The sequence below is a fragment of the Camelus dromedarius genome, chromosome 15 (genome assembly GCF_036321535.1).
Source record: "Camelus dromedarius isolate mCamDro1 chromosome 15, mCamDro1.pat, whole genome shotgun sequence".
Classification (NCBI taxonomy): Eukaryota; Metazoa; Chordata; class Mammalia; order Artiodactyla; family Camelidae; genus Camelus; species Camelus dromedarius.
This window is the reverse complement of record NC_087450.1, coordinates 726,518-750,517: the sequence shown is the minus strand read 5'-3', so window position 1 is coordinate 750,517 and position 24,000 is coordinate 726,518. Positions and strand designations below refer to the sequence as shown.

Genomic DNA, 24,000 nt, shown 5'->3' with positions numbered 1-24,000 from the left:
TTCTCTACACATCAATGTAATAATAGAGTAAATCATTTATTGAATTTTTTGCAAAGTACACAAGTTACAGTGATCCCTATGTAAATTATAACTGATAACCAGAGATAATTTTTATTTTAATTTTTATGGAAATTTTTAATTTTAACATATTTTGAATTAAGTTGTTTTCTTTAACTTTTTGTTCTGGGCAAAAGGGGATAGGGTATAACAAAATTTCAAAATTAAAACACAGGCATCCTACCCAAGCAGAATCAAGTGGAGATGCAGTGAAGCTAGCGCTGCCACCGGCACAGTGAAGTGAGACTAGAAGAAAACAATACACCAACTTTAACATGAATAATAATCACAATTAGCTCTGGTAGAGCAAAATTTAAAAACTATTACTTACATAAAAATATTTTAAACAACATGTAGACAATATTAAGAGACATTTTCAGGAAATGCATAGTACATTTTCATAAGAAGTTTCCTAAGTCAAAAGAAAAGCAACAAAATTATTCACCTGAGATCAGAATTAAATGTCCAACAAACATTTTTAAAAGATTTTTAAAGGATCTGAGCTTATTACTCTCATGAGCTATAGAATGGCATGGATTCTTGCAAAAAGAAAGGGAGGGAGGGAGAGAGAGATGAAAGAAAGAAAGGAAGGATGGAAGGAGGGAAGGAAATAGGGAAGAAACCATATTTAAGTAGAGAGATGGTAAATAAATTATTTCACTTATAGATATTTTATTAGAAAATTATGAGGAATACTAAAACAGATATTATAGAAAAAGTAGAAGGCCTTCAATTAAGCCACCAAACAACTGTCCGTCATATGGAAGACCTGTCTAACAGTATCAAAAATCAGTAGATTCAAAATATGAGAAATTACTTTTCTTTTAGCTTTAGATAAGTCATGTGATATGAGACACTACCAAAGTACAACTTTAGACACATTTTGTTTGAAAGAACTTCCAAACTTAAGAAGAAATGTCAAATATGTACCTTAAAAAAATCAAAATTGTAGCATGGATTATTTTTCACCTTTTAAATGGCCAAAGAATTTCAGCTATATATTAAAATATTAGTTTCCGTCTCAATAGAGAGCTCCAGGCATGTTAGGTTAAAAACCTACACTTATTGGACTTTTAAAAGAAGAAAATGATATTCCTCTTATTGCTCTGCTCCACTGTATGATATACATAGAGTAGATTTTTGAAGGGGCTAGTATAGCTCAGCGATAGAGCGTGTGCCTAGCATGCACAAGGTCCTGGGTTCAGTCCCCAGTGCCATCATAAAAAACAAACAGACATACAAACAAACCTAATTATCTCCCCCTCAAAAGAAAAGAATGAAAAATGTTTGTACTCAGCATTCTAAAGCTATGAAAAGTAGCATGTATTAAGTTGTTAAAACTGATAAGTATGTACCTGAAAATAATAAGAATCCTAGCCAGCTTACAAAACTACTGAAAAAATAGAAAACAATACATTTAAGAATCTTGTGTTCTTCGCTCAATGGTTGAGTAGAGGAAGAATTTCACAAAGATTTACTGTATTATTAACGCTGATCAAGAAAGTATTTTTTTTCAATATTCAATAATCAAAGACAAAAATGGCAGTGCTTATGTTTTCTCACTGGTATGTCAGTACAGGTAAACAAGCATGGCCTGAATTACCAAAGAAAGAGAAATTGTACCTAAGACCTATTTACACAGGTACAGACATTTATGTTGAAATTGAAAGTTTTCATAATTGTGGGAGCCCGTGATTGGGTTAACAAATTGTAACAGATCCCAGCCCCTTATCTCCTTAAAGAAGATGTGCTTAGTAACTGCCTTTAGGTTTTAGCAATGACCCAGGTCCCTGGCTATAAACGCTGGGTGTGCCTGCTGTTAGTCTTCTATCCCCAAAACAGCCTTGGGCTGGAATGATAAAAAGCTGCAGACTCAGAAGTGAGAAAGCTGGGTAGCCAATGACGGGAAACATCTCCTGAGGGGGGCAACCTAAGACAGGCACAGTCACCTGAGTCCAAGTTCTTAAGCAGCTGATTCTCAGATGTTCTGCCCTGATAAGCTGAAAGGCTCAAAACCCACGAACGTGATTCACCAAAAAGGGTCTTCTGACCTTGAGCCCAACACCAACAATAAACAAAGCCTTTGTACTCACTGTGATCCCACCCTGTCCTTCCCTAAATTCCTGCATTCCTCCTTTGACTGTACTCAATAAATTTGGGAGATTTGAAAGGCTCGAGGCTCCCAACTCCCTCTGGCTCTCTTCACTTTTCCACAGAGTCTTGAGTAATTTATTCCGTCTCGGTGGGACTTCTGCTGGCCAGAACCCACAACTGGTGATGAACCTACAATAATATGATTTGATAATAAAGATTTTACACTTTTCCCTAATGTGAATCAATATACAGAATATTTTATTTACAATGCAGAGTGTTGTAAAAATTGGCTGCAAAAATAATCATAAATAGTTGAACACTTTTTTGTTTTGATCGAGTTAATTAAAGTTGTTCAACTTATGCAATATCCTTAGGAAATGATGTTAATAACACTAAGTTGACACAAGAATTAGTGAATTTGCTTAATTTAAGAAGCACAGATTTGGAACTGTTAAATTTTTGCTTCAAATTCTAAAAAAGCATGAACAAGTCTTATCATAATAAATAAAAATATTAAAAAGAAAAATTTTTGGCACTTAATTCAGATATTGAAAAGTATAAGTTTCTTTGGAAGAACTTAGTCATGTGAATCTACATTTTCAACCATAAATTGTTTGAAGTCTCAACTAAGATCAAGCATTTTTGATGAAAATTCGGTGATCCAATGAAGATGTAAAAGATCTACTAGGTTTCAAGGAATTGGTTTAAAAAAGTAAAATACATAAAGAAGTTTATACTGTATAGCACAGGGAAATATACTCAATAACTTATAGTAGCTCATGGTAAAAAAGAATAAGAAAATGAATATATATATATATATATTCATGTATGACTGAAGAATTGTGCCGTACACCAGGGATTGACATAACATTGTAAACTGACTATACCTCAATTTAAAAAAATTACAAAAATTATTTAATAAATATAGAGTGAACACATAGTTCCAAAAACTTGAAAAAGTATTTAAAAAATGTAAAATATCTCAATCCTGTTATATTGTTTAAATGTTAGAATGATAATATCCTGGATATGTCAGATTAAATAAAATACATTAAAATTATATCTAGCCCTTTTTAACTCTTTTAAATGAGGCTACTAGAAATGTTTAAATAACATATGTGGCTCAAATTATATTTCTATCACACAGTGCTATTCTAGGCAAGAGTAACTAAAGATAAACATAATTAAGTTCATGCAAGAGGAGCACATGCTTTAGAACTTCGCTATCAACTACTAAAAATTTACCCTGGAAGTTCACATTACAATAGCTCATCTCACTATCTGCAAAACACACAGTGAAAAAGTCTCAGCACCAGAATATAAATTTGCCCAAGAAAATTTCCGTATTTGCAGATGGATGGGTAAAACCATACAGAAGGAGGCAAACTTCAGTAGTATATTGGCTTAAAGTGCCTTTCATAAAAAAACTAAAACATGAAAGACCCATACTCTAGGAAACTAGTTGCAGAATATAACAGAAATGAATTATAAAAACATAACAAGAGTAATAAAATTAGGCGCTTAAAGTAAAGATACAAACTATACAACAGCAAAAAAAACTGTAATATCTAAATTTTACAACTTCACTGCAACAGGGATAAGCATCTCATATACTATACTAACGACATCATAAGGGTGGACTCACATGAAAACATAGAATGGCAAAGCAAAAGTATAGTACTTTTAAAGTAAATGAATGGAGTTGCAAGTTGTTAGAGAAGAGAAACAAGTCTTGTGCATTTTCATGCTTCCCTCAGAAGCCCAGGAGTGTACATATCACATAATACTAAAGTTACTTCTTTATAATTTACTAAGTGCAATATTTTAAATGTTTAAAGTTATTCATAATTTTAGTCTTATCAAGAACAAAAAGTTAAAATAACACTTAAAGTGCCTAAAGAAGTTTTTTAAAAGTATATAAAACAGCATGAGAAATGTATATTCAAAACAACATAGTACATAAGAATAGACATATACACCAATGAAACAGTACTGAAAGTCCAGACTTTAAGCCATAAATTTATTTTCAAGTGATTTTGATTAGGGTGCCAAGTTCATTCAATGGAGAAAGAAATGTCTCCTCAACCAATTGTGCTGGAGCAACTGGATTTCCACACATAAAAGAATGAAGTTGACCCCTGCCTCACACCATATACAAAAGTTAACTCAACATGGATCAACAATCTACATATAAAAGCTAAAATCACAAAACTGTTATGCAAAAACACAGGGGTAAATCTTCATGATCGTGGATTGTCATGATCATGGCAGTAGCTCTTAGATATGACACCAAAGTACAAGCAACAAAAGAAAAAATAGATCAATTGGACTCCATCAAATGTAAAACTTTAAAATAAATAAATAAATAAAACTTTTGTACATCAAGATATTATCAATAAAGTAAAAAGTTAACCTACCTAACGGGTGAAAATATTTGTAAGCCATATATCTGATAAGGGTTTAACATCCAAAATATATAAAAAATTTGTATAACACAACAAAAAGACAAACAAGTTAATTTTAAAATGGGCAAAGGTCTGGAATAGACATTTCTTAAAAGGAGATATATAAATGACCAGAAAGCACATGAAAAAATGCCTAACATCATCAGCCATTAGAGAAATGCAAATGAAAATCACACTGAGACACCACTTTGTGCCTACTGGGGTAGCCATAATTATTTTAAAATTTTAATACTTTTTTTAAAACAAAATATAAGCACTGGCAATGATATGAAGAAACTGTAGCTTGTTGGTGGTAATAAAAACAATACATACACTGTGGAAAATAGTTTGGTATTTTCTAAAAAAAATAAAGCAGAATTACTATATGACCCTCAAATTCCATTCCTAGATATATACACAAGATTTGAATAAAGTCTCTAAAAAATATTTATACACCGACATTCATTGCAAGCCTTATTCACAACAGCCAAAAAGTGAAAATAACCCGTGTTCATTAACAAAAGAATGGATAAACAAAATATGATATATACATACAATGGACTGTTATTCAACGATGAAAATGAATGAAGTTCTGACACACATTCTACAACATGGATGGACCTGGAAAACATTATGTTAAGTGAAATAAGCAAGGCAAAAGGGACAAATATTGTATGAGTCTCCACTTGTATGAAATATCTAAAATTAACAAATTCATAGAGACAGAAAGTAAATTTGAGGCTACCAGATTCAAGGAGAGGAGAGAACAGAGAGTTAATCTTCAAAATAACTCACTACCCCTACAAGCTAGGTAAAACAGATAATATAAAACAGCAAACGGATAACTGGCACTCTGTACCTCCACCAGGAATTGGAAACAATTTACAGGAAATGGACACAGCAATGTTTCTCCTGCATCAGGATCACCTGAGGGCTTGATAACCCACACTACCTCTTCTCGGTGTTACCCAAGAAGGCTACCCTTCTAACTAGTTCCCACAGGAGGCTGGCACTACTGGGGGTAGGGGACCACACTTTGAGAACCACTAGTAAAGGTAATTTACAAATAAATACAAGATAAATTAATAAAGAGTATGAATGAAATCTGTGGTGCCAAAACAACACAGTCTAAGAACATGGAGTTCTAATGACTCCCTTAGTTTTAAGTTCAAGTGTCTAGGAACTAATGGCTTGTAAATAATGCTTCATAATTTGTCTTTTCCACCATTCTAGAGACTGCAAAATTTGAAGTTACAGTTTGTGACAGGGATCTAATTTATACTGTATATTAAGAGCAAAGATGTGTTTTACATGATAAATAAGGAGAAAAGGCTGAAATCTTTTGTAGACATTGTAAAGCCTAATCAAAATTGTACTCTGGATAGATGGCCAACCCACCTTGGAAGTGAACCAAGAGAGTACTTAAAGCAAAGTCAAGATTTTTCTTAAGGAAAAAAAAATTGAGTCTGCTATACTAAAAATATGGAGAATATAAATATTTCTATACTATAAGCATTGGAAGAAAGCTCTTGGAAAAGTTTTCAAAACTGTTATTATCAAGTACTCAATGAAACCAAAGAAAATCTTCAACCATGTTTCCATGAAATAACATATTTGGCACAGTGGAACCTGTGCAGAAATCCTCCCACTTTAATTAGTGCAAGATGAATCTGCTGGGAACTAAACAGAATATACTACAAAGGGAATTACTGGATATAAACTAACTTCTGTTCAACAGAGTTACATGCCCACATCCTCCAAAGTGGTTTTATATTGGAAAGATTTTTAAAAGATGGTGACATACAAGTATGAGGGAAAGAGCATAGAAGAATTCCAATCTTCAATAAAGACAGCTAATCTTCCTTGGTGAAATGGCTAATTCCAGGGCTAGAGCAGAGAATGCACAAGATGAGCCTGGGACATCCTGTGGTACTAGAAAGCCCGTCAATCCTCAAAAAGTGATGGGCCAGAAGCCTTCTTGAAGGGGTTCCCTAGGGCCAAACTATAATAATTATAGCACAAAAATAATGATGGTAATAGATTGAATCCATAGAATAAGAATCTGTAAGTACATTTGATATAAGTAAAATAAAAATCCTCAAGGCTATTCTGATATAGATTTAAAAATTGAACACATACCTAAGAAGGAAAGCTTTTCTTTTTTTTTTTTTTTTTTGATTGAATGTAGATTTATTCAGAGAGATACATTGAACGGCAAGAGAAAGGGCATGAGGTGTGGGGTTTGGGTGCTCAGATTAAAAGTAGGCACACACTCCATAGACAGATTGTGGGCTGTCTCCAAAGAGGGAGAGAGGGGGTGGCTGTGAAGGCGCCGTGTTGCTGGTTTTTATGGGCTTGGTGGTGAAAGCTTTTCTTTATAGGAGATCCAACCAATAAATGCAGAAGGAATGACGGAAACAGAAAATCACCATTTGGCAAACACCACGGTAATAATATCATTTCAGGTAAGAATCATCAATGAAAATAAAAATTAGAGAGTATGATGAAAAATAAGATAATTACCTGGTCACAAAGTGTTTTCCTACAGAACACTTATTAATTACAAAGGAAAAGCACAACTACAGCAGACAAGCCCAATTGTATCACCTAAACCAAGTGAACAAGTTAGCATCACTGGTAATTGTACAAATCAGTAGCACGTGCCTCCTAGTAAGCTTAATAACGTCACTTGTAGAGTTCTCTTAACCAAAAATTTTTAACATTCATTGAATCATGGGGAAACCACACAAATCCAAATTGTGGGGCATTCTACAAAATTACTGACCAGTACTCTTCAAAGTATAAGAGTCGTGAGAGACAAAGAAAGATTTTGGAATGGTTTCAGATTAAAGAAAACTAAGAGGGGACATGGCAACTAAAATGCAACTGCATCAGATCCTGGACAGAGGGAGGACATTACTGAGACAACCGGTGAAAACTGAATACAGCCGGGAGACTAGGTAACAGTACTATATCAGTGTTAGTTTCCTGATTTTGATAACAACACTGTCACTGTGTAAGCTGTTAACATTTGGGGAACCTCAATGAAGACTACATGGGAAAACTTTGCAATATTTTGGTAGTTTTTTCCTGAGTTTGACAAAAAAATAAAAGTAAAACCACACACACACACACACACACACACACACACACACACACACACACACAAACAAAGCTAATAAATCAGAATAAAATCTTGCTTTTATATCATATCAAGTTATTTCTGTACCTGTGAAGAAACTATTACTGTTGACCCAGACTTTCATTGGGATAATAAAAAAAAATGACATGTGCTAGGGCAGATACTCAAGTTAAGTAACTTAAACTACCATTGCTTTTTGCTAAAGGAACGAGAAAAAGAGAAGCCAAGAAAATCAGAAATAATCTTATATAATTTCTGCCAACATTTTTATAATAGTTTTCAACTGGCTGCAGTATTACCCCCTTAATGACAGTTGAAGATGTTTTGTGAGTCAGTAACTATACACGACTGTATCACAATGGCATCACAGTGGGGTAGGGGACCAGAAAAGCACGGGGCTCTCTCACCAATGAGTTGTCTTGTCCAAAACAAATAATGGCACCCTGACTGACACACACCCCTAGAGGAAGGTGGAGAAGTTGATCGTGGGCAACAGTGAAGAGCTCATTTGTTACCACTGTCCCAGGTCAGTCTGAGAGGCCCAGATCTGCAGAAACTCCTGCTCAGGAAGGGCCAAGGGCTTGCCATCAGTCACACGCCCCTGCAGGAAATCAGCTGTGACTTTAAACTGAGCTCTCCTATGCTCCTTGAAGTACGAGGAGGGAAAATGTAAAGCAGAAGACTTTCCTAGCTACAGCAGGTAAGACACTTTCTCAGCACTCATGAGTGAGTAGCATGTACACCAAGATACTCACTGCAGCATTTTGTATACTGAAAAGCACTGGGAACAAGTTAAACATCCAGTAGGTAAGCTATAACATACCTCCACTGTGCCAGGAGAGCTGGGGTAGGTTTAACGGCTCTCTTGTTAGTAAACACTAAGTCACAGGCTGCAGATGTGCTGAATTTCTATCAGAACAAAGAATTTTCATCTTTAAAGGACTCACCTTTCAGATAAGGTTGCATGAGCATATCTGTAGCGCTCAGTTCCTGGAGGTACAGCTCCTGAGTCACAGGGCATCGGCACCTTATTTCAACAGATAATCCAAAAAAGGCTGCATAAATGTACAACTCCCAGCAATGGGGAGAAGGGAGTGAAGGAGCACAGAGAAAGACAGGTCCCTCCTGTCACTGGTCACGCCCAATAAGGGACGAGAGCACAACTACAGCTTTTGTAACTAAAACACATCAGGAAAGCTGTGAGCCTGCCCCAAGTTGGTGTTAAGGAGCAATTACAGAAAATACAAAACTGCGGGAGCACAAACTTGGGTTAACAAACTTTGATATTGTAATGATTGTTTAACCAAATCATATTCTCACCTTTATGTAAACACATAAGAAATGTATAATCAAAACCCATGCTTTCTGTGTTTGTCATTATACTGCTCCTTCAAAGCAAAATGTCCAAAAGCACAAAAGACTGAACTCTCGGTACCAGTCACCGCCTTAACTGAGGGACTTCACTCAGCTGCCTTGAAGCTGCTGTGCTAGCAGGGACCCGCTACGAACTGTCTCCTCGCCGTGAAAATCAGAGACATGCTTTGCTCACTTTGCTTAGTTCAAGGTCATAGACTCAGGGCTGCTTCTGCTTATGGAAAACCATAGCTCATCCCTCGCCCTAACCGGCAGGACGTGCTTGGCTTACCAGGCGCAGGTGGATAGTGTAGGTCACTCCTGCTCACAGAAAACTGACTTAGCCCTCAGCTGGGGGCAGCTGGGCTGCTTTGTGTGCTTAGATCATTTCTGATCATAGTATGGAGACTCTGTGGTGGCCTGGGGTTTCATTATCAATTATTCAGAAAACTGCAACCTTGCTCATGATTGTTTTGAGGCTTAAAATAACCATTTGTATTATCAATATTGTAACCTTCTAAGTATAAATTAAGATTATAATGTTTTTGTTTTTCATGAACTGAAACTGCCGACCGGCATCCCTGCACATACACCATACCCCTTACTCATTCCTATGATGTATTTCACTTTGATTTTTTTTTTTTTTTTTTTTTACTATTCTCAATAAATATAAGAGCTTTGGAACAGCTTGGGAGTTGGTCTCTGGCTCCCTCTCACTCTCTTTACCTGATAAAGTCTTGAGAAAATTCACTCTTCTACAGTGGGACTTTTGCTGGAGAAAACCCATGACAAACAGAACTCTCACAAAAATATAGTGATCGAGAAAAAAATGAAATTTTCATAGCTGTACTCACTCAGTTCAGTCTAGTAAGAAAGCTAACCTCACAAAGTCCTTTTATATTATCTTTTGTTTAATTTGTAAATTATTTTTTATGTAAAGACTGAAGCAATGAACAGGTGGTGTTGTTGTTGTTTTGACAAATTAGAAATTTGTTGCAACGTAAGTCACCAAATCATGGGGGAGGGTACAGCTCAAGTAGTAAAGTGCAACCCCCAGTGCCGCCTCTAAAAATGAGGAAACCTAGTTACCTCTTCCCACCAAAATAAAAAATACTTATGTAAACCAATAATAAATAAATAAATTTTTAAAAAATCATCAGATCATCCATCCCTCACCAATCTGAAATGCTGCCTGCGATAAATACCTATGTATAGTGGGGTCTCTTTTTCAGTAATTTACTCAATTCATCCTAAAGTGTTGTTGTTGTTGTTGTTGTTGTTGTTGTTGTTGTTGTTTTGACAGGAAAGTAGGATTTATTGGTGGTTGTGTGGAAGGAGGGGACAGCACCAAGGCTCTCATGAGTGCAGGGCCTGCCATTTGTCCAGGGGGCCACAATTTGAGATGTAGTTGACCCTGCAGCCATCCGGGATGAGCCACTTTTCTGCCACCATGTTTTCAAATTCATTTGTGTTAAACTTGATAAATCCCTACTTCTTTGAAATGTGGATCTTCTGGTGACCAGGGAACTTGAACTTGGCCCTGTGCACGGCCTCAATCACATGCTCCTTGTTCTGCAGCTTGGTGCCAATGGACATGATGACTTGGCCAATGTGGACCCTGGCCACCATGCCCTGGGGCTTTCCAAAGTCACCCCGCATACCTGTCTGGAGCCTTCAGAGGAAAGCTGTTCATATTCATCTGACACCATTTGGCCACAGAGTGGGAACTCATCCACTTTTGCCTTCTTCCACCCCAGGTCAAAGATGCGGATCTTAGCATCAGGGACACCTCAGCAGAAGCATGGCTGTGGGTGTGGCTTTTTCTTACAGCACTGGTAACACCAGGCGGGGTGGCGGCCCATGGTGACACCAGGATATTCAGTGGTGCACAGAAGGGAAAGAACTAAAGTGTTTCATTTACTATCATCTCATGATACTTTTTTATATCAGAAATAGTCCTTTTTAAGATTGAAAAGCACACCTAGAGGCTTCAGAATGCAAAGCTTCTTAAAGGACTAATCCAGAAAATAAAGTCTGGAATTCTATTATTTCTGTTGAAAAAGAAGTTGGCATGATTTCTCTCTCCTTTTTTTCATCAAATGCAACATGGATACAGCAGGGAGGCCAGGAGATTGGAAACACCTAGATTAGCATCAGGACCCTGCGCTGGTTGCATGATCCTGGGCAATTACTTAAATTTTCTGATCTTCCATTGTTTTCACCTATAAACAAAGTCCAAACATCTGCACATTGTTTCCTTTTTCCCATTTATATCCCCTTCTCTCTTTTTCTAAGTATAGGTAATCACATTTCAAGTGGATACACATTTTAGAGAAATTATCCTGCAGGAAAAAAAAAGTGAGAATGTTCTCAATGTACTATTCTGAAAAGATTTCTAAGATATACTGTGATTTTTTTTAAGTCTATATACTATGTTCTATTTTTCCATATAATGGGAGAAAAATGCCACTATACATTTATATCTGTGTGTGTATATGCAAAAAATAGTCGGGAAAATTATTTTTAAGTTTATATAAAAATATTTCCTTTTTAACAATTTCAGACATGTCAAAAAGGGAAAAAGATTGACACTATCTGGATTAAAAAAAAAAAAAAAAAAACAGAAAAACTGAGGCCCCGGAAAAAAATAACCATGCTAATCAGAAAATGAGTGATTTGAATGAGTTCCACATATCAAAGGCTGACTCAAATGAGGTGCTTTTTCACATTATATGAAAATGAATGCCACTGTTTGAGATTATGGTCAAATCCAGAAAAGTTTTTTCTTTGTTTTTCTATAATGTTTCACTTTACTCTGTTCTAATTCTCCAGATTACCTATCTACCTTCAATCTACTCTTTGGTTTGTAAATAGTCTTTATTTTTAAAAATTTAGATCATTTTAAAATGAATTAAATTGATGAAATTATATATATCATTTACATAATCTATATTCATATGTAGCACATATTTTAGAAATAATAAACTACAACACAATGGAAAAGAAGGGTGGAAAGGAAAGTAGCGAAGACTTTTAATGCAAACTAGGCATCTTCTATTTTGTTGTACAAGCAATAGGGAGCCACTGAAAGTTTTGACAAGAATGGGACATAATATGAAGAAAGTAATGTTTTTGAAGAATGAGTGTAATCACAAAAACTAGATTATTCATAATAGCCAAAAATTGGAGAAAATCAAAATGACCATCAACTGAAGAATGAATAAACAAAATGTGGTATCAGCATACAATGGATATTACTCAGACCTAAAAGAATGAAGTACTGATACACAATACAACATAGAAGAACCTTGAACATTATGCTAAGTGAAAAAGGCCAAATATAAAAGGCCATATATTGTATGATTCCACTTATATGAAACGTCCAAAATAGGCAAATGCATAGAAATAGGAAGTAGATTTGTGGTTGCCAGGGAACTGGGAAGAGGGGAGATGGGAAGGGACTGTTAATGGGCTTGGGGTTTCTTCCTGAGGTGATGAGAATGCTAAAGCATTCAATAGTAGTGATGGGTGCAAAACTTCATGGATAAACTAAACCCCACTAAAATGTATACTCTGAAAGGGTAAATTTTCTGGCATGTGAATTATATCTCAACAACACAGAAAAGGGTGTGTGTGTGTGTGTGTGTGTGTGTGTGTGTGTGTGTGTGTGTGTGTGTGTGTGTGTGTAAAATACTACAGGTAAGAAAAATAGAAAGCAACCATATTGGTTTAGCAATGAATACGTAAAGGCCATCAGGGCTTCTATTGTTAAGCCCATCTAGGGAGCACCATTCAGATAACCAGACTCCACAGAGGACCTCTCACAGGGTCCCCATGGTGGAATATAGCCTGGGACTCTGAATGAGTAAGTGTAAGCAAATGGGCAAAAGGACTGTCAATAACAATAAATATATGAATATGAGGAGCAAGGAAATAAGACAAAAATAAATCTCTTTTCTCTTTAATTGAAAATGAAACATTCACAAAGAGGAAATTCAACAGAATTCAATACTTACCATCTTTGGATTAAGAAATAAAGGCAATCTGTAGTCTCTTACCCAGACTTTTTCAAATTTTCAACAATAAGCTTACCTGTATAAGGAGGAAAATGTATAAAAATGTATTTGTCTTTATTAACAAAGTATTTTATATCTCAACCATTGAAACCATTCTGAAACACGCAAGCCCTAACCTATTAGAGAGTCAAGCATTGTTAAAGCCAATTTCTTGTGGAATCCATACACTACTGTCTTAATGGGAAAAGTAAAGTTCATAACCTACATCTTCACTGTCCAATATACCAGCCAAAAGCTAGTAAGCACTTGACATGTGGCTAAGTCTACACTGAGACATGGTGTAAGTATAAAATATACTCCAGATCTCGGAGTACTAGAAAAAGAATCTAAAATATCTCCTTAATAAGTTTTCATAGTTTCATATTGATTACATGTTGAAATAATAATATTGTGATATATTAAATAAAATATATTAAAAATTAATGTCACCTGTTTCTCTTGCCTTAAGTAACAGGAGAACAGCCTCAGACAGCAATGATGTGAAATTTTTTAGGAGCTTGGAACTCCCAGCTGAAAGCCGCCGCTGTTGCTGGGCCTCACACAGACAGCAAACAGAGCAATGGGCCAGGGAGCCACGCACGCACACGTGTGGGGCAGGACAGCCAACTCCGACAGGTGGTGAACAATGCCCAGGCAAAGTAGAAGTCAGGGGTAGCCCACAGTAGTGGCCAGAAAGCTTCACGGAGAATCATTTTACCCCCACACTGAAGGGATAAGCCTAAGACCTAAAAAGGAAATTATTTCTCTAAGAATGAGGGGGTCTGGAGAAAACCCCAAAATTAAGAATACTGTCTCCATAACCATTTTTTCTCACTTAAATACCAGAAAATGCTAACTAATCTACAATAACAACAACAACAACAACAACAACAACAACAACAAAATTGCCCGGGGTGAAGGAACTGACTCTTTTGAGGCTGATGGAAATGTCTTCATTGTGGTAGTGTTTCCATGAATACAATTGTCAAAACTTATCAAATGAAACCCTACATGGGTGCAGTTTACTGTATATATTATATCTCAATAAAGCTGATTGCAAATAATTAGGAAACAAACAAAAGCAATCACCATTTGCCCTGTGGTGGTCACAATGTAGCTGTCATTCCCTGGGCATGTGCAAATTTGGTCACTGACAGTTTATATCATTGTAAGTTTTGCTGAATTATGTGTACTTTGGGTACACACATGTCACATTTATGACCCAATTTTTAATATCCTCTAAAAGATTACTCTATGATTCAGCATTAAAAAAAATTGATTCTTGCAAAAAAGCACAGAAAGGCAGCAGTGGGGACTAAGTTTGATATTCATGAAGCAAATATTTGTGATTAGATGAATGACCACAATTCTATTTTTGTTTTGTTTTATTTTTTGGGTTTTTTTTTTTTTTGGACAAAGCAATATCCAAGTACTTATAATGCACTCTATCATACTTTAAGCCAGCATTTTTCTTCCTTATTGACAAATAAAATAACAATTTGTCTTATAATTGATCATGTGGTGGGCAGAATTCTAAGATGGCTCCCAAGATTTTAACACCCTGGTTTACACACCTTCTCAAAGTTATTCAACCAAATAGTAATCTAAATGCTGCTGTGAAAGGATTCTATCAATGTAATTCAAATCCCTAATAAGCTGACTTTAAATTACTGAGATTACTGTAGGTTGGCCTGACCTAAAAAAATCAGTTCTTATGAGAACACTGTCCTTAAATAGCAAACAGCCATGCTGTGAACTGTGCATACAGAAGGCCATGTGGGAACCTAAGCGTGGCCTCCAGGAGCCTCTAGGGGAGTGTCTGTTACTCCCAGCCAGCAAGCAAACAGGAATGCCATTCCTACAAAGGCAAAGAATTGAATTCTGTGAACTACCAAGTGAGCCTGGGAGAGGACTGTGAGCCTCAGATGAGTTCGCAGCACTGGCTGACACTTTGATTTCTGTCTGGTAAGACTCAGAAGACAGGACCCTGCTAACCACGCCCAGACTTCTGATGGACACTGACTGTGAGGTGAGCTGCTAAAGCAGCAATGGAAAATTAACACAGAAGGCTTCTTAGATTTGAGGAAATATGGTTTATATTATTTCTCTTAAAGGCTGCTGATATGCTCCATCATCAGTACAATTTCTTACATTTCACATTATTATGAGTGATGTGATTCAATTTCACAAGGCAGCAGGATGAGGTAATACTACTCTCAAAATTTTACAGGTAAAAAACTTTAGAACACATAATAATTTGTTTCCTCCAGCAACTGGGCATACGATTTAGCATATTTGCCTCTGTCTTTCTAAACCAATATCATTCCAAAAATAAATAAATAAGTAAAAACCTTAGTCCTTATCCATTTCAAAAGGAATGAAAATAAAGTTGAATGTGTGGTAAGAAAAGCTAATTTTGAGATCTAGCAAGGCCATATAATTTGAGGCAATCATCTAGTTTCTAAGAACTTCAGGGAACTCAGCTATTAAAAGAAGGACTAGCGGAAATTTAAATCAAGTCTGGAGCCTAATTCATAGCAGAAAAATATACAGACATATATACAGACACAAATGGATAATGACATGCTCTGCCAACCTTATAGAGTGTATAATTAAATGCCATTGCAAATGGCCTGCACTTCAATAGCCCTTGTGTGCCAGACACTCGTCTATAAATGATATATGAAGTGTACAGACAAGGACTACCATATAGAATAGTGGTGAGGGTTTCCGGCCACAGCCCCAGACCTCCTGGCTGCAGCCCCGGGCCCACCACTGACTGAAGGCGAGGTCTTCGGCATGTCTAGCCCCCCCTGTGCCAAACCTTCAGCTGTAAGACAGGGACATGGACAATATTTATCTCCGAGGGCTGTGGTGAGGATTGAATGAGTTAACACATACAAAGCACACAGAAGAGTGCCAGGCACATATTAAGCACTCAAACGCTGACATCAATATTGTTTTCATAATAGTGCCATATTAATATTCACTTCTAAGAAAGGCAAACTGTGCATCTATGGAGGATACAAACGGACTGTCCCCCTGGGATGGCTTTTATTTTATTCTATGAATTTGCCAGGACACTGTTAAAATTGGTTACTGTGTTTTTTTTTTTTACCTTAGTGAAATGTTTATGGGTTCAAGTACTGTATCTATTTCTGTGTTAAAAATCTAATTGAAACTTACATGGAAACATTAGACACTGACATTCTAGGGCTTTGCTATGCAAAATAGTTTTGAGGACCACCAATTCAGCATCCCCCAGCTGCCTGTTAAAAATGAACAATCCCAGAAGACAGTACATTTGGCCAATATACTTTATGTTTCTTTTCCATGGGAGGGATAGTGTCTCAGGATTTTCTCTTCTTCTTTTAATAGTCAGTACTTCCTTTTCTGTGCCTGTAAGGCTCCTGGATGTTATTCAGTCCTTTGTATAGCAGGTGCAATATTATTTTTCAAAATATTTTAAAAATCAAATAACATTATCTAGGCCATAGAAGCCTTTTACAAATGTACTTTTATGCAAATCAGATACTAGGAGGCAATACTCAAATCCAAATAAATGTTGCTTTAAAGCTCATGTTGTTGCTTTATTACCCAAAACAGTGCAAGCTAAGAAGCAGGAGTAGGTAACCAATGCAACATGAAAAACTGATGTCTAAAATTGGGTATTGCTAATTAAGGTTACAAGTTCAAAGCCTTAATTTTTATACACAAGTACTTGAACTTCTGAAATAAGTGGTTTGCATCACCTCATTAGTACAGTACATTGGTTCTCAAATTTTGGGCCCCCAATCATCAGTATCACTTGTGAAAATGTAAGATTTATAATCCTGGGTCTCTCCCTAGACCTGCTGAATCAAATACCAGGATTGGGGACAAGCATCTATGGTCCTACAAGCCCCTAGATGATCCTGATGCTTGCTAAATTGTGGGAACTACTGGAATAGTGGTTCAGACACAGTACAATTATGCTGAGTTTTTCATCACTAGTTTGAATGCAATTCTGCCTGGTCAAGTATGAAAATGTATGAATGTTGGAAATAGGACACAAAAATAAGGAAACCCAACATGTATACCTGCAAATAAGTGCATCTATGACCAATTATAAAGAATTATGTGATTTAAAGCTGATGTAATTCAAAGTTACTGTGCATTTACTTGATTGTCTACTATGTATGTTTGCAGAATTATTTATAAACTTTCTATAACCTTAAACTTTTTACAAAACTGCAAGTATGCAAGCTTACAAGGTAGAAATAAAACCTGTTTGCCTGGTTGAAGGTGGTGGGGGGGATAAAGATAGATAATGTGAAAAAACAGTAAGGTGCATAAGACAGGATCCTTAGGTCTTGACAGGATTATCTGACTCCCTGTACACCAACCATAAATTCCTATTTACCACAATTTATTTCATTCAGGCATTTTCTTTTTTTTTAATTGAGTTATAGTTAGTTTACAAAATTGTGTCAATTTCCAATGTAGAGCACAATTTTTCAGTTATACATGAACATACATATATTCATTGTCACATTCTTTTTCACAATGAGCTATTCAGGCACTTTTAATCTTTAATAGACCATCATTCAGCACACTGCTTTTAGTGTCTGCATGTAACTTTTGATAAAATTTTACAAAGGCTTTGAATTATAATTCTGGAAGGAGCAAAGTTCAAATGTATATAACTACAGTTAGAAATACAGTATTTAAAACACAACCAAGAGGAAAGAGAAAATCTTCTATGAGACATTTTTAAAGACCAATATTCAGGTTTAGCTCTTTTTAAGGTAACAAAATAAAATTCAAAACTATTTAAATCTCCTAATGAACAAATAAAAATAACAGGGCACAGACGTCAAAACTATGTTCTCACTGTATTTATTAAATGTAAAACAACTATAAATAAACTAATTAAGGAATAGTCCCATACAAAGTATGCAGAGGAAGGAAAAATGAATTTTATTCTAATGACAAACACTATCTCAGCAAACAAAAATTGTTTAAAAAACCACATAAGAAAAACACTCTGCTTGTGCCCACTGACTTAATGTATATCTTAGAGACTAACGAGTGCTGCTTCCCAAATTTTCTGCTACCCATTCCCAGCATGACAAACCGTACATTTCCAAATCTAAATAATATATTTCTGAGGCTTGTCTCCTAAGTAAGAATCTCTTTCAAAAGATTTAACTCTAATGACAAAACACATTTTACAGATAGAAAATAATTATTTATAAACATCACTTTGCTCCCTAAGCCTTTAGATTTGACCTACACAGGCTTCTTCTACTGCTAAAGATGTATCTGGGATGCCTGTCCTGATGGTGATACCAAGGGCAAGACTGAATTTAATTTAAAAAATGCAAATTACTGCAAGTTGGTTAAATTACAGGTTTAAATTTCATAATTATTTTGTATAAGAAAATAAACGTGGAAACTGCTTTTCAAGAGTCTGTCAATCTTCTAATATCTGTATAGGATGAAATCTGATTATTTTCCCCTCCTATTTCAGTACTACAATTTTCAATATAAAACTTTTCACTAAAGGGGGAGGGCATAGCTCAGTGATAGAGTGTGTGCTTAGCATGCACATGTTCCTGGGTTCAATCATCTGTACCTCCTTAAATAAATGAATAAATGAATAAATAAATAAGTTTAATTATCTCCCCCAAAATAAATAAATAAAAACACAAATTAAAAAATAACCTCCTCCACTGAAACTTAAGAGGCAGCAGCACGGTGACTAAAAGCATAGACCACAGTCAGATGGATCTGGATTTGAATCCTAGTTCTGTGAATTCAAATTCCTAGCTATACATTCTTGGAAAATTCTCTGAATCAGTTCTTCTCCCATAAAACAGGCTTCTTAGTATCTATTTCATAGGGACTGCTGTGAGAAATAACGTATGTAAATATCCTTAGCAGAGGGTCTGATATATTGCAAACATTCAATAAGTGGTAACAATGATAATCAAAACAAATAATGATCAAATTATTAATTTATCAAATGATCAAATCTACACTTTTATCCGGTAGATTCTCAGCCCTCTCCTAGTTAATTCTTTATAAATAAATAGGGGCAGCTCTGAGGTATAAAATCAATCATCAAAAGAAATAGACGTAGCAGGCACCTTCCTCAACATTGTTCTCTCCCATGTTTCAACAGCCTTAGTCATTATCCAAACTTGAGAGTAAAGACCTGCTCACACTGGGCAGAGGAGATCAGAGGCCATATTTAACACCTGTACTTAATGATAGCGCACCCTTGGTGTAAGGCTGATACCATATACTCATTTTTCCAACACATTCAACATGAGAATGGGGACTTAGGTGGAAAAGAAATCAACCAAAAGCATCTTTCAGGAAGTACCTGTTGGATCAAAAGTCTCATTGCTGAGTCAAGAAGAAGAAGGTCACCTTAATGCATCACATGTACCAAAAGAATAGGCTGTTTTGTACTTTCTAGAAATGAAGGGAAAAGTTCACATGAAATCTCTATCAATTTTTGTGACTTCTTCTAATTCATTTAATAAATATTTTTTGAACACCTTTGGACTGACACTACACTAAGCACTTGGATACAAAAGTGACAAGATAATAATATTCTCCTCTTGCAGAGCCTATTAGAAAATCATTCCCTTTTTTTCTCTCTCATTCATTGGTTGACTTACTATATGCCACTATGTGGCAGCAAATGTTAGGCATTTAGGGGAGGAGAGATTCACTAAAAAGATAAATAAGATAGAACCATTGTCGTCAAAGAACTGACAGGCTAGTAGAAGAGAAAAATACAAATACCTATGTTAAGTGCTATGAAAGCCACATAGATACTGTGCATAATCAGGAGGAAAAACAACTAACTCTACTCACATTAACCAGGAAAGACTTTCTAAAGAAGATGGTATTTAAATAGAGTCTTAAGGGATAAATGTTTCACAGAAGAAAGGAGAACAGTACTCCAGACAGAGGAAATAGCCAGGTGCAGACACATACATGAAACTATATACATGCACACACACATATACACACACAAACTGCATTAAATATATACATGTTACATACAAATGGAGGTACAGTCAGTTTTTAGATGGAAGCAGACAGTCATTTGAATTACAACACAGAAAATGATGCAATTGCCTACTTTTCCAATTCTCCCAAAGATGGTACACAGCTAATAATATATATATAAGGGAAAATTTAGTTCCTTCCAATTCCAGCCTTAGAGCATTAGCACTTAAATCTCTCCCTGAAATAAAGGGAGGTTTGAATGCTAGGTTAAATCTGGACTAGAAAAGGCTCTCCCTTAAGAAAAGTATCAATTCAGGTAGGAAAATAGAGGAAAATAGCAAGGGTATCAAATTAGAATCTCCTTAAATGGACAGGGTTCAATTTTAAACAGTAGGAAAAAAATTAATTCCTCAGTGAGTAATAAAACTTGAAGGAAGAAAGGGAAATCAGATATGATGCAAGGTTTCTCCCAATGATCATTCTATTAACACTGATACTTGCTTTTTCCATTAGTGTGTTCTTGACTTTACACATATTTACATATCATGGTACTCACATTCTGTAAGCCCCCTAACTCTTGCTATACTTTCACGTGAATAGTTTGCCATTTAAAAAAATTAAATTCAGGCAGATGGGGTGAATAATTTTTTTAAAATTGTATAAAAATTAGTAAAATCACCTGGAAACCTTTCCTAGTTTCTGAATAATAAGTATAAATACTTTTACTTTTTGAGTAATTGCCTTATCATCTTTAAAAAAAATCATGAAATCTGTTAATTTTCCTTTATGTCTATGTTTTAAAATATGGGTTAGAGGCTTATCCATGTCTATGCTTTATCTTTATCAATAATCAGTATTTACACAAAATCTAACTGGTAAAGTACCTTATACTACAAAGGAAGTAATCAAATGAGAAACAGAGAATTTAATGATGAAGCAAGTTTTCCCAAACTTGGTATCTTTGACCTTTTGGACCAGATCATCCTTCATCATGGGGTGCTGTCCTGTACAAGGTTTACACCTGGCCCCTACCAACTAGACACCAGCAGCACCCTCACACACAACTCTCCCCTACTTGTGACCATCAGAAACATCTGCAGATGTTGCCAAATTCCCCCCTGCGGCCACTGCTGCATGCGGGCAGCGTGCTACGCTGCTCGGTGGTTATCTCACTTCACCTAACAACATAGTGTCCATGAAATAGTTGTTATTTCCCCAGCTCAACAAATAAAGAAACTAAGGCCAAGAAAATTAAACAACTTGCCAAGAGTCACGTAACCAAGTGTGGCAGCCCATACCGAACCCACACAACGGGGCTTCAGTCCCTGCTCTAGTCACCGTTCTGTTGTCTCTTATTAATGCCTCAGCCTTTTTCATGTGACACTTGAAAAGTAATATTTTGAATCTTATCTGAAAATAAAAAATAAAATTATCCATACAAGAGGAATTTAAATTAAAAGACTCCCAACCTCAATTCAGGATAAACTAACAAGTACTTTTTTAGCACTGACTGTATGTATGCCCAGTACCAACTTTAGGAACTAGAGTGATTCAAAGAAAAAAAAAAACTACATTTATTAAGGATTTGGCTCAAGACCTTTTCCACACATTACCTCTCTGAAGTCTCACAACATCCCTGTGAGGTAGGTATTAATATCGTCAGTGGATGTAGACAGTGTACCAGGTTCTTGTACCATCCCAGAAAGAATTTTGAGATAAGATGTAGTGGTTAAAAAAGGTAAAGTGAGAATTTATTAAGGGATGGATTGTACACTCTCAAGAGGAGAGCTAGCAGGCTCAGATGAGCAGCTGCCCTGTGTTTCTCTGGCAAGTTAGTTACATAGGGTGTAAAAGTGAATGGGTGGATTATTCATTGGGGAAGGAAGGGTTTGGGGTCAGATTCGCTGATTATCATCCCAAATCCACATTCCCAAGGAGAAAAGGGATTTTTGTCATTATTTAGTCTGGATCAGAAGTGTCATGGCATCAGTTCATGATGGATACTTCTAATCTACAAGGCTAATATTAATGAAATGAGGGCATAATGAGAAAAAGTTTCATTCAGACACTGGAAATTCCTGCCTTTTCTCACCTTTCTTTATTGGTCTCCAGGCCACTGATCACCCCTAAATGTGTGACCACTTATGAGCTCAAAGATTCCTGCTTTTCTTTCTCTGCCCATGGACCCCTGGTGCTTACATGATATGTGGTTTCCTGCATTTGGCCTGTGCCCCTGCTTTCTGCCCAATTGCTGCCATTTGGTCTGTGTTCCCCTTTCTCTGCTTATATCTAGCTGTCTGCCTGCTCTAACATTACCTTTTTCAAATAAGGAAGCAAAGGCTCAGAATAGAAAGGTAGCCCCTGACCTAAGAAGGCTTACAATTCAATTGAAGAGACACACACACACACAAAATGTTTTTTTAAAGACACAGAATAAGTTAAGTATCTCAGTTAACAACACACAGAGGGTGAGAAATACAAATGAGCAGAAGGAAAGTATGAAGGAGGATTAATAAAATGGCCACACTTAGGCTAACAGATTGCTTATTCTTATGCTCACCCTTAAAACGGTCAACTGACATGACTGACCGGTTGCTACTCATGGTTACAGGCCCACTGTTGAAACTGAAGCTATTGATCTTACTGTTTCTACTTTATTCCAGCCATTGAAAGTCATCATCATGCTGGGTATCTGAGTCCTGCTCCAAGAAGAAGGTCTGGTCACAGAACTGTCACCTAATAAAATACCCTGAATTACCAAGAAGACCACACCTTGAGATAAAGCGATCTAACCACTACCCTCCATAGAACGGATCACCTGAAGGCATCATAACACCATTCTGAGTTTTCTGATGAGAAAATGATTGTGTTGATGGTTATCAATGCTTTATTGTTTGAACTATGGCTCTAGAACCACCCCCACCCACTCCATCCCCAAGGTGGGTACACAGTTTGGAAGGCACTAGCCTGCTGTGAATCCCCTTTGCCTGACAAAGCTATAAAGCTGCCTCTTTTCTTCTAAGCTCCAAGACCCAGTCTCTGAATTCTTTGGCTTGTCAGGGAGGGGGGGGGGCAATGTTTTGGCAACAAGCATACAGTTAGATTAGTCAGGGAATACTTCTTAAAAAGGGTTTCTAGTATCCTCTCTTAGGAAAGGAAATGCATGAGCAAATTGTAAGAAACTGAGGAGGAGAAACACATCTGAAAACAACAAGAAACAGAAGTGTGGGGACTGAAATGTAAGCTTTGTGATAGCCAATGCAAGCAGCAACTCAGGGAAATGATGAGGAGTGATACGTGCCTTAAAATTCAGATGGAGCAGTAGCTGGAGATGAGACTAGCTCTGTGCTTTTAGGGCGCTCCTGCCACAAACACTCTCAGGCATAACTACAGGAATGAACAAAAAAGAGGTGAAGGTGAAGACTAATGGTTGGTAGTGGAAGCTTAGACATACGGAGTCAAACACCAAAATTCATAAGATGGGTGATGGGTCATCTACTTTGCTTTATGTATTTTGTCTCTCCCAAGCAGAATGTAAGTTTCCAGAGGGCAGGGGCTTTATGTCCTGTTCAGTTAGATCAATGCCTGTCACAGTAGGTGCTCAGTAAATGTCTGCTGCTGAATAAAGGCAGTTTTCAAAACAGTTCACCTATTCAGAAACTAAGGCCACAAATGTATTCAGCATTCAAAAAACAAAAAAACCAACAAACAACAACAACAATAAACCCAGCAAGCACACACACAGAAATAAGAAGACTATTGTCCTATTCATCGTTATTACAACAACTAACATTTACTGGGCACTAACTCTGAGAAGACACTGTGATCCATTATCTCAATCCTCTTA

At 36.3% G+C, this 24,000-nt stretch overlaps 1 protein-coding gene across 8 annotated transcripts in view; it reads right to left on the bottom strand.

The window, feature by feature from the left end:
* Positions 1-24,000, bottom strand: part of LOC135323016 (uncharacterized) — a 92,912-nt gene that overhangs the window by 54,656 nt on the left and 14,256 nt on the right. For 4 of the 8 annotated variants that reach the window (XR_010384080.1, XM_064494261.1, XM_064494263.1 and 1 more), the window contains 4 exons: positions 8,685-8,764; positions 5,151-5,216; positions 2,151-2,340; positions 242-303 (listed from right to left, as the gene is read on the bottom strand). Coding sequence is in view for 5 of the 8 variants with exons in the window: in XM_064494261.1 (XP_064350331.1) it covers positions 242-303; positions 2,151-2,340; positions 5,151-5,216; positions 8,685-8,764 (398 nt within the window). In the remaining 3 variants the exon portion in view is untranslated. Of the gene's footprint in view, positions 1-17; positions 304-388; positions 470-2,150; positions 2,341-5,150; positions 5,217-8,684; positions 8,765-13,595; positions 13,892-24,000 lie in introns of those variants that run through there. The other 4 variants (XR_010384081.1, XM_064494265.1, XM_064494264.1 and 1 more) reach the window with 4 other exon arrangements.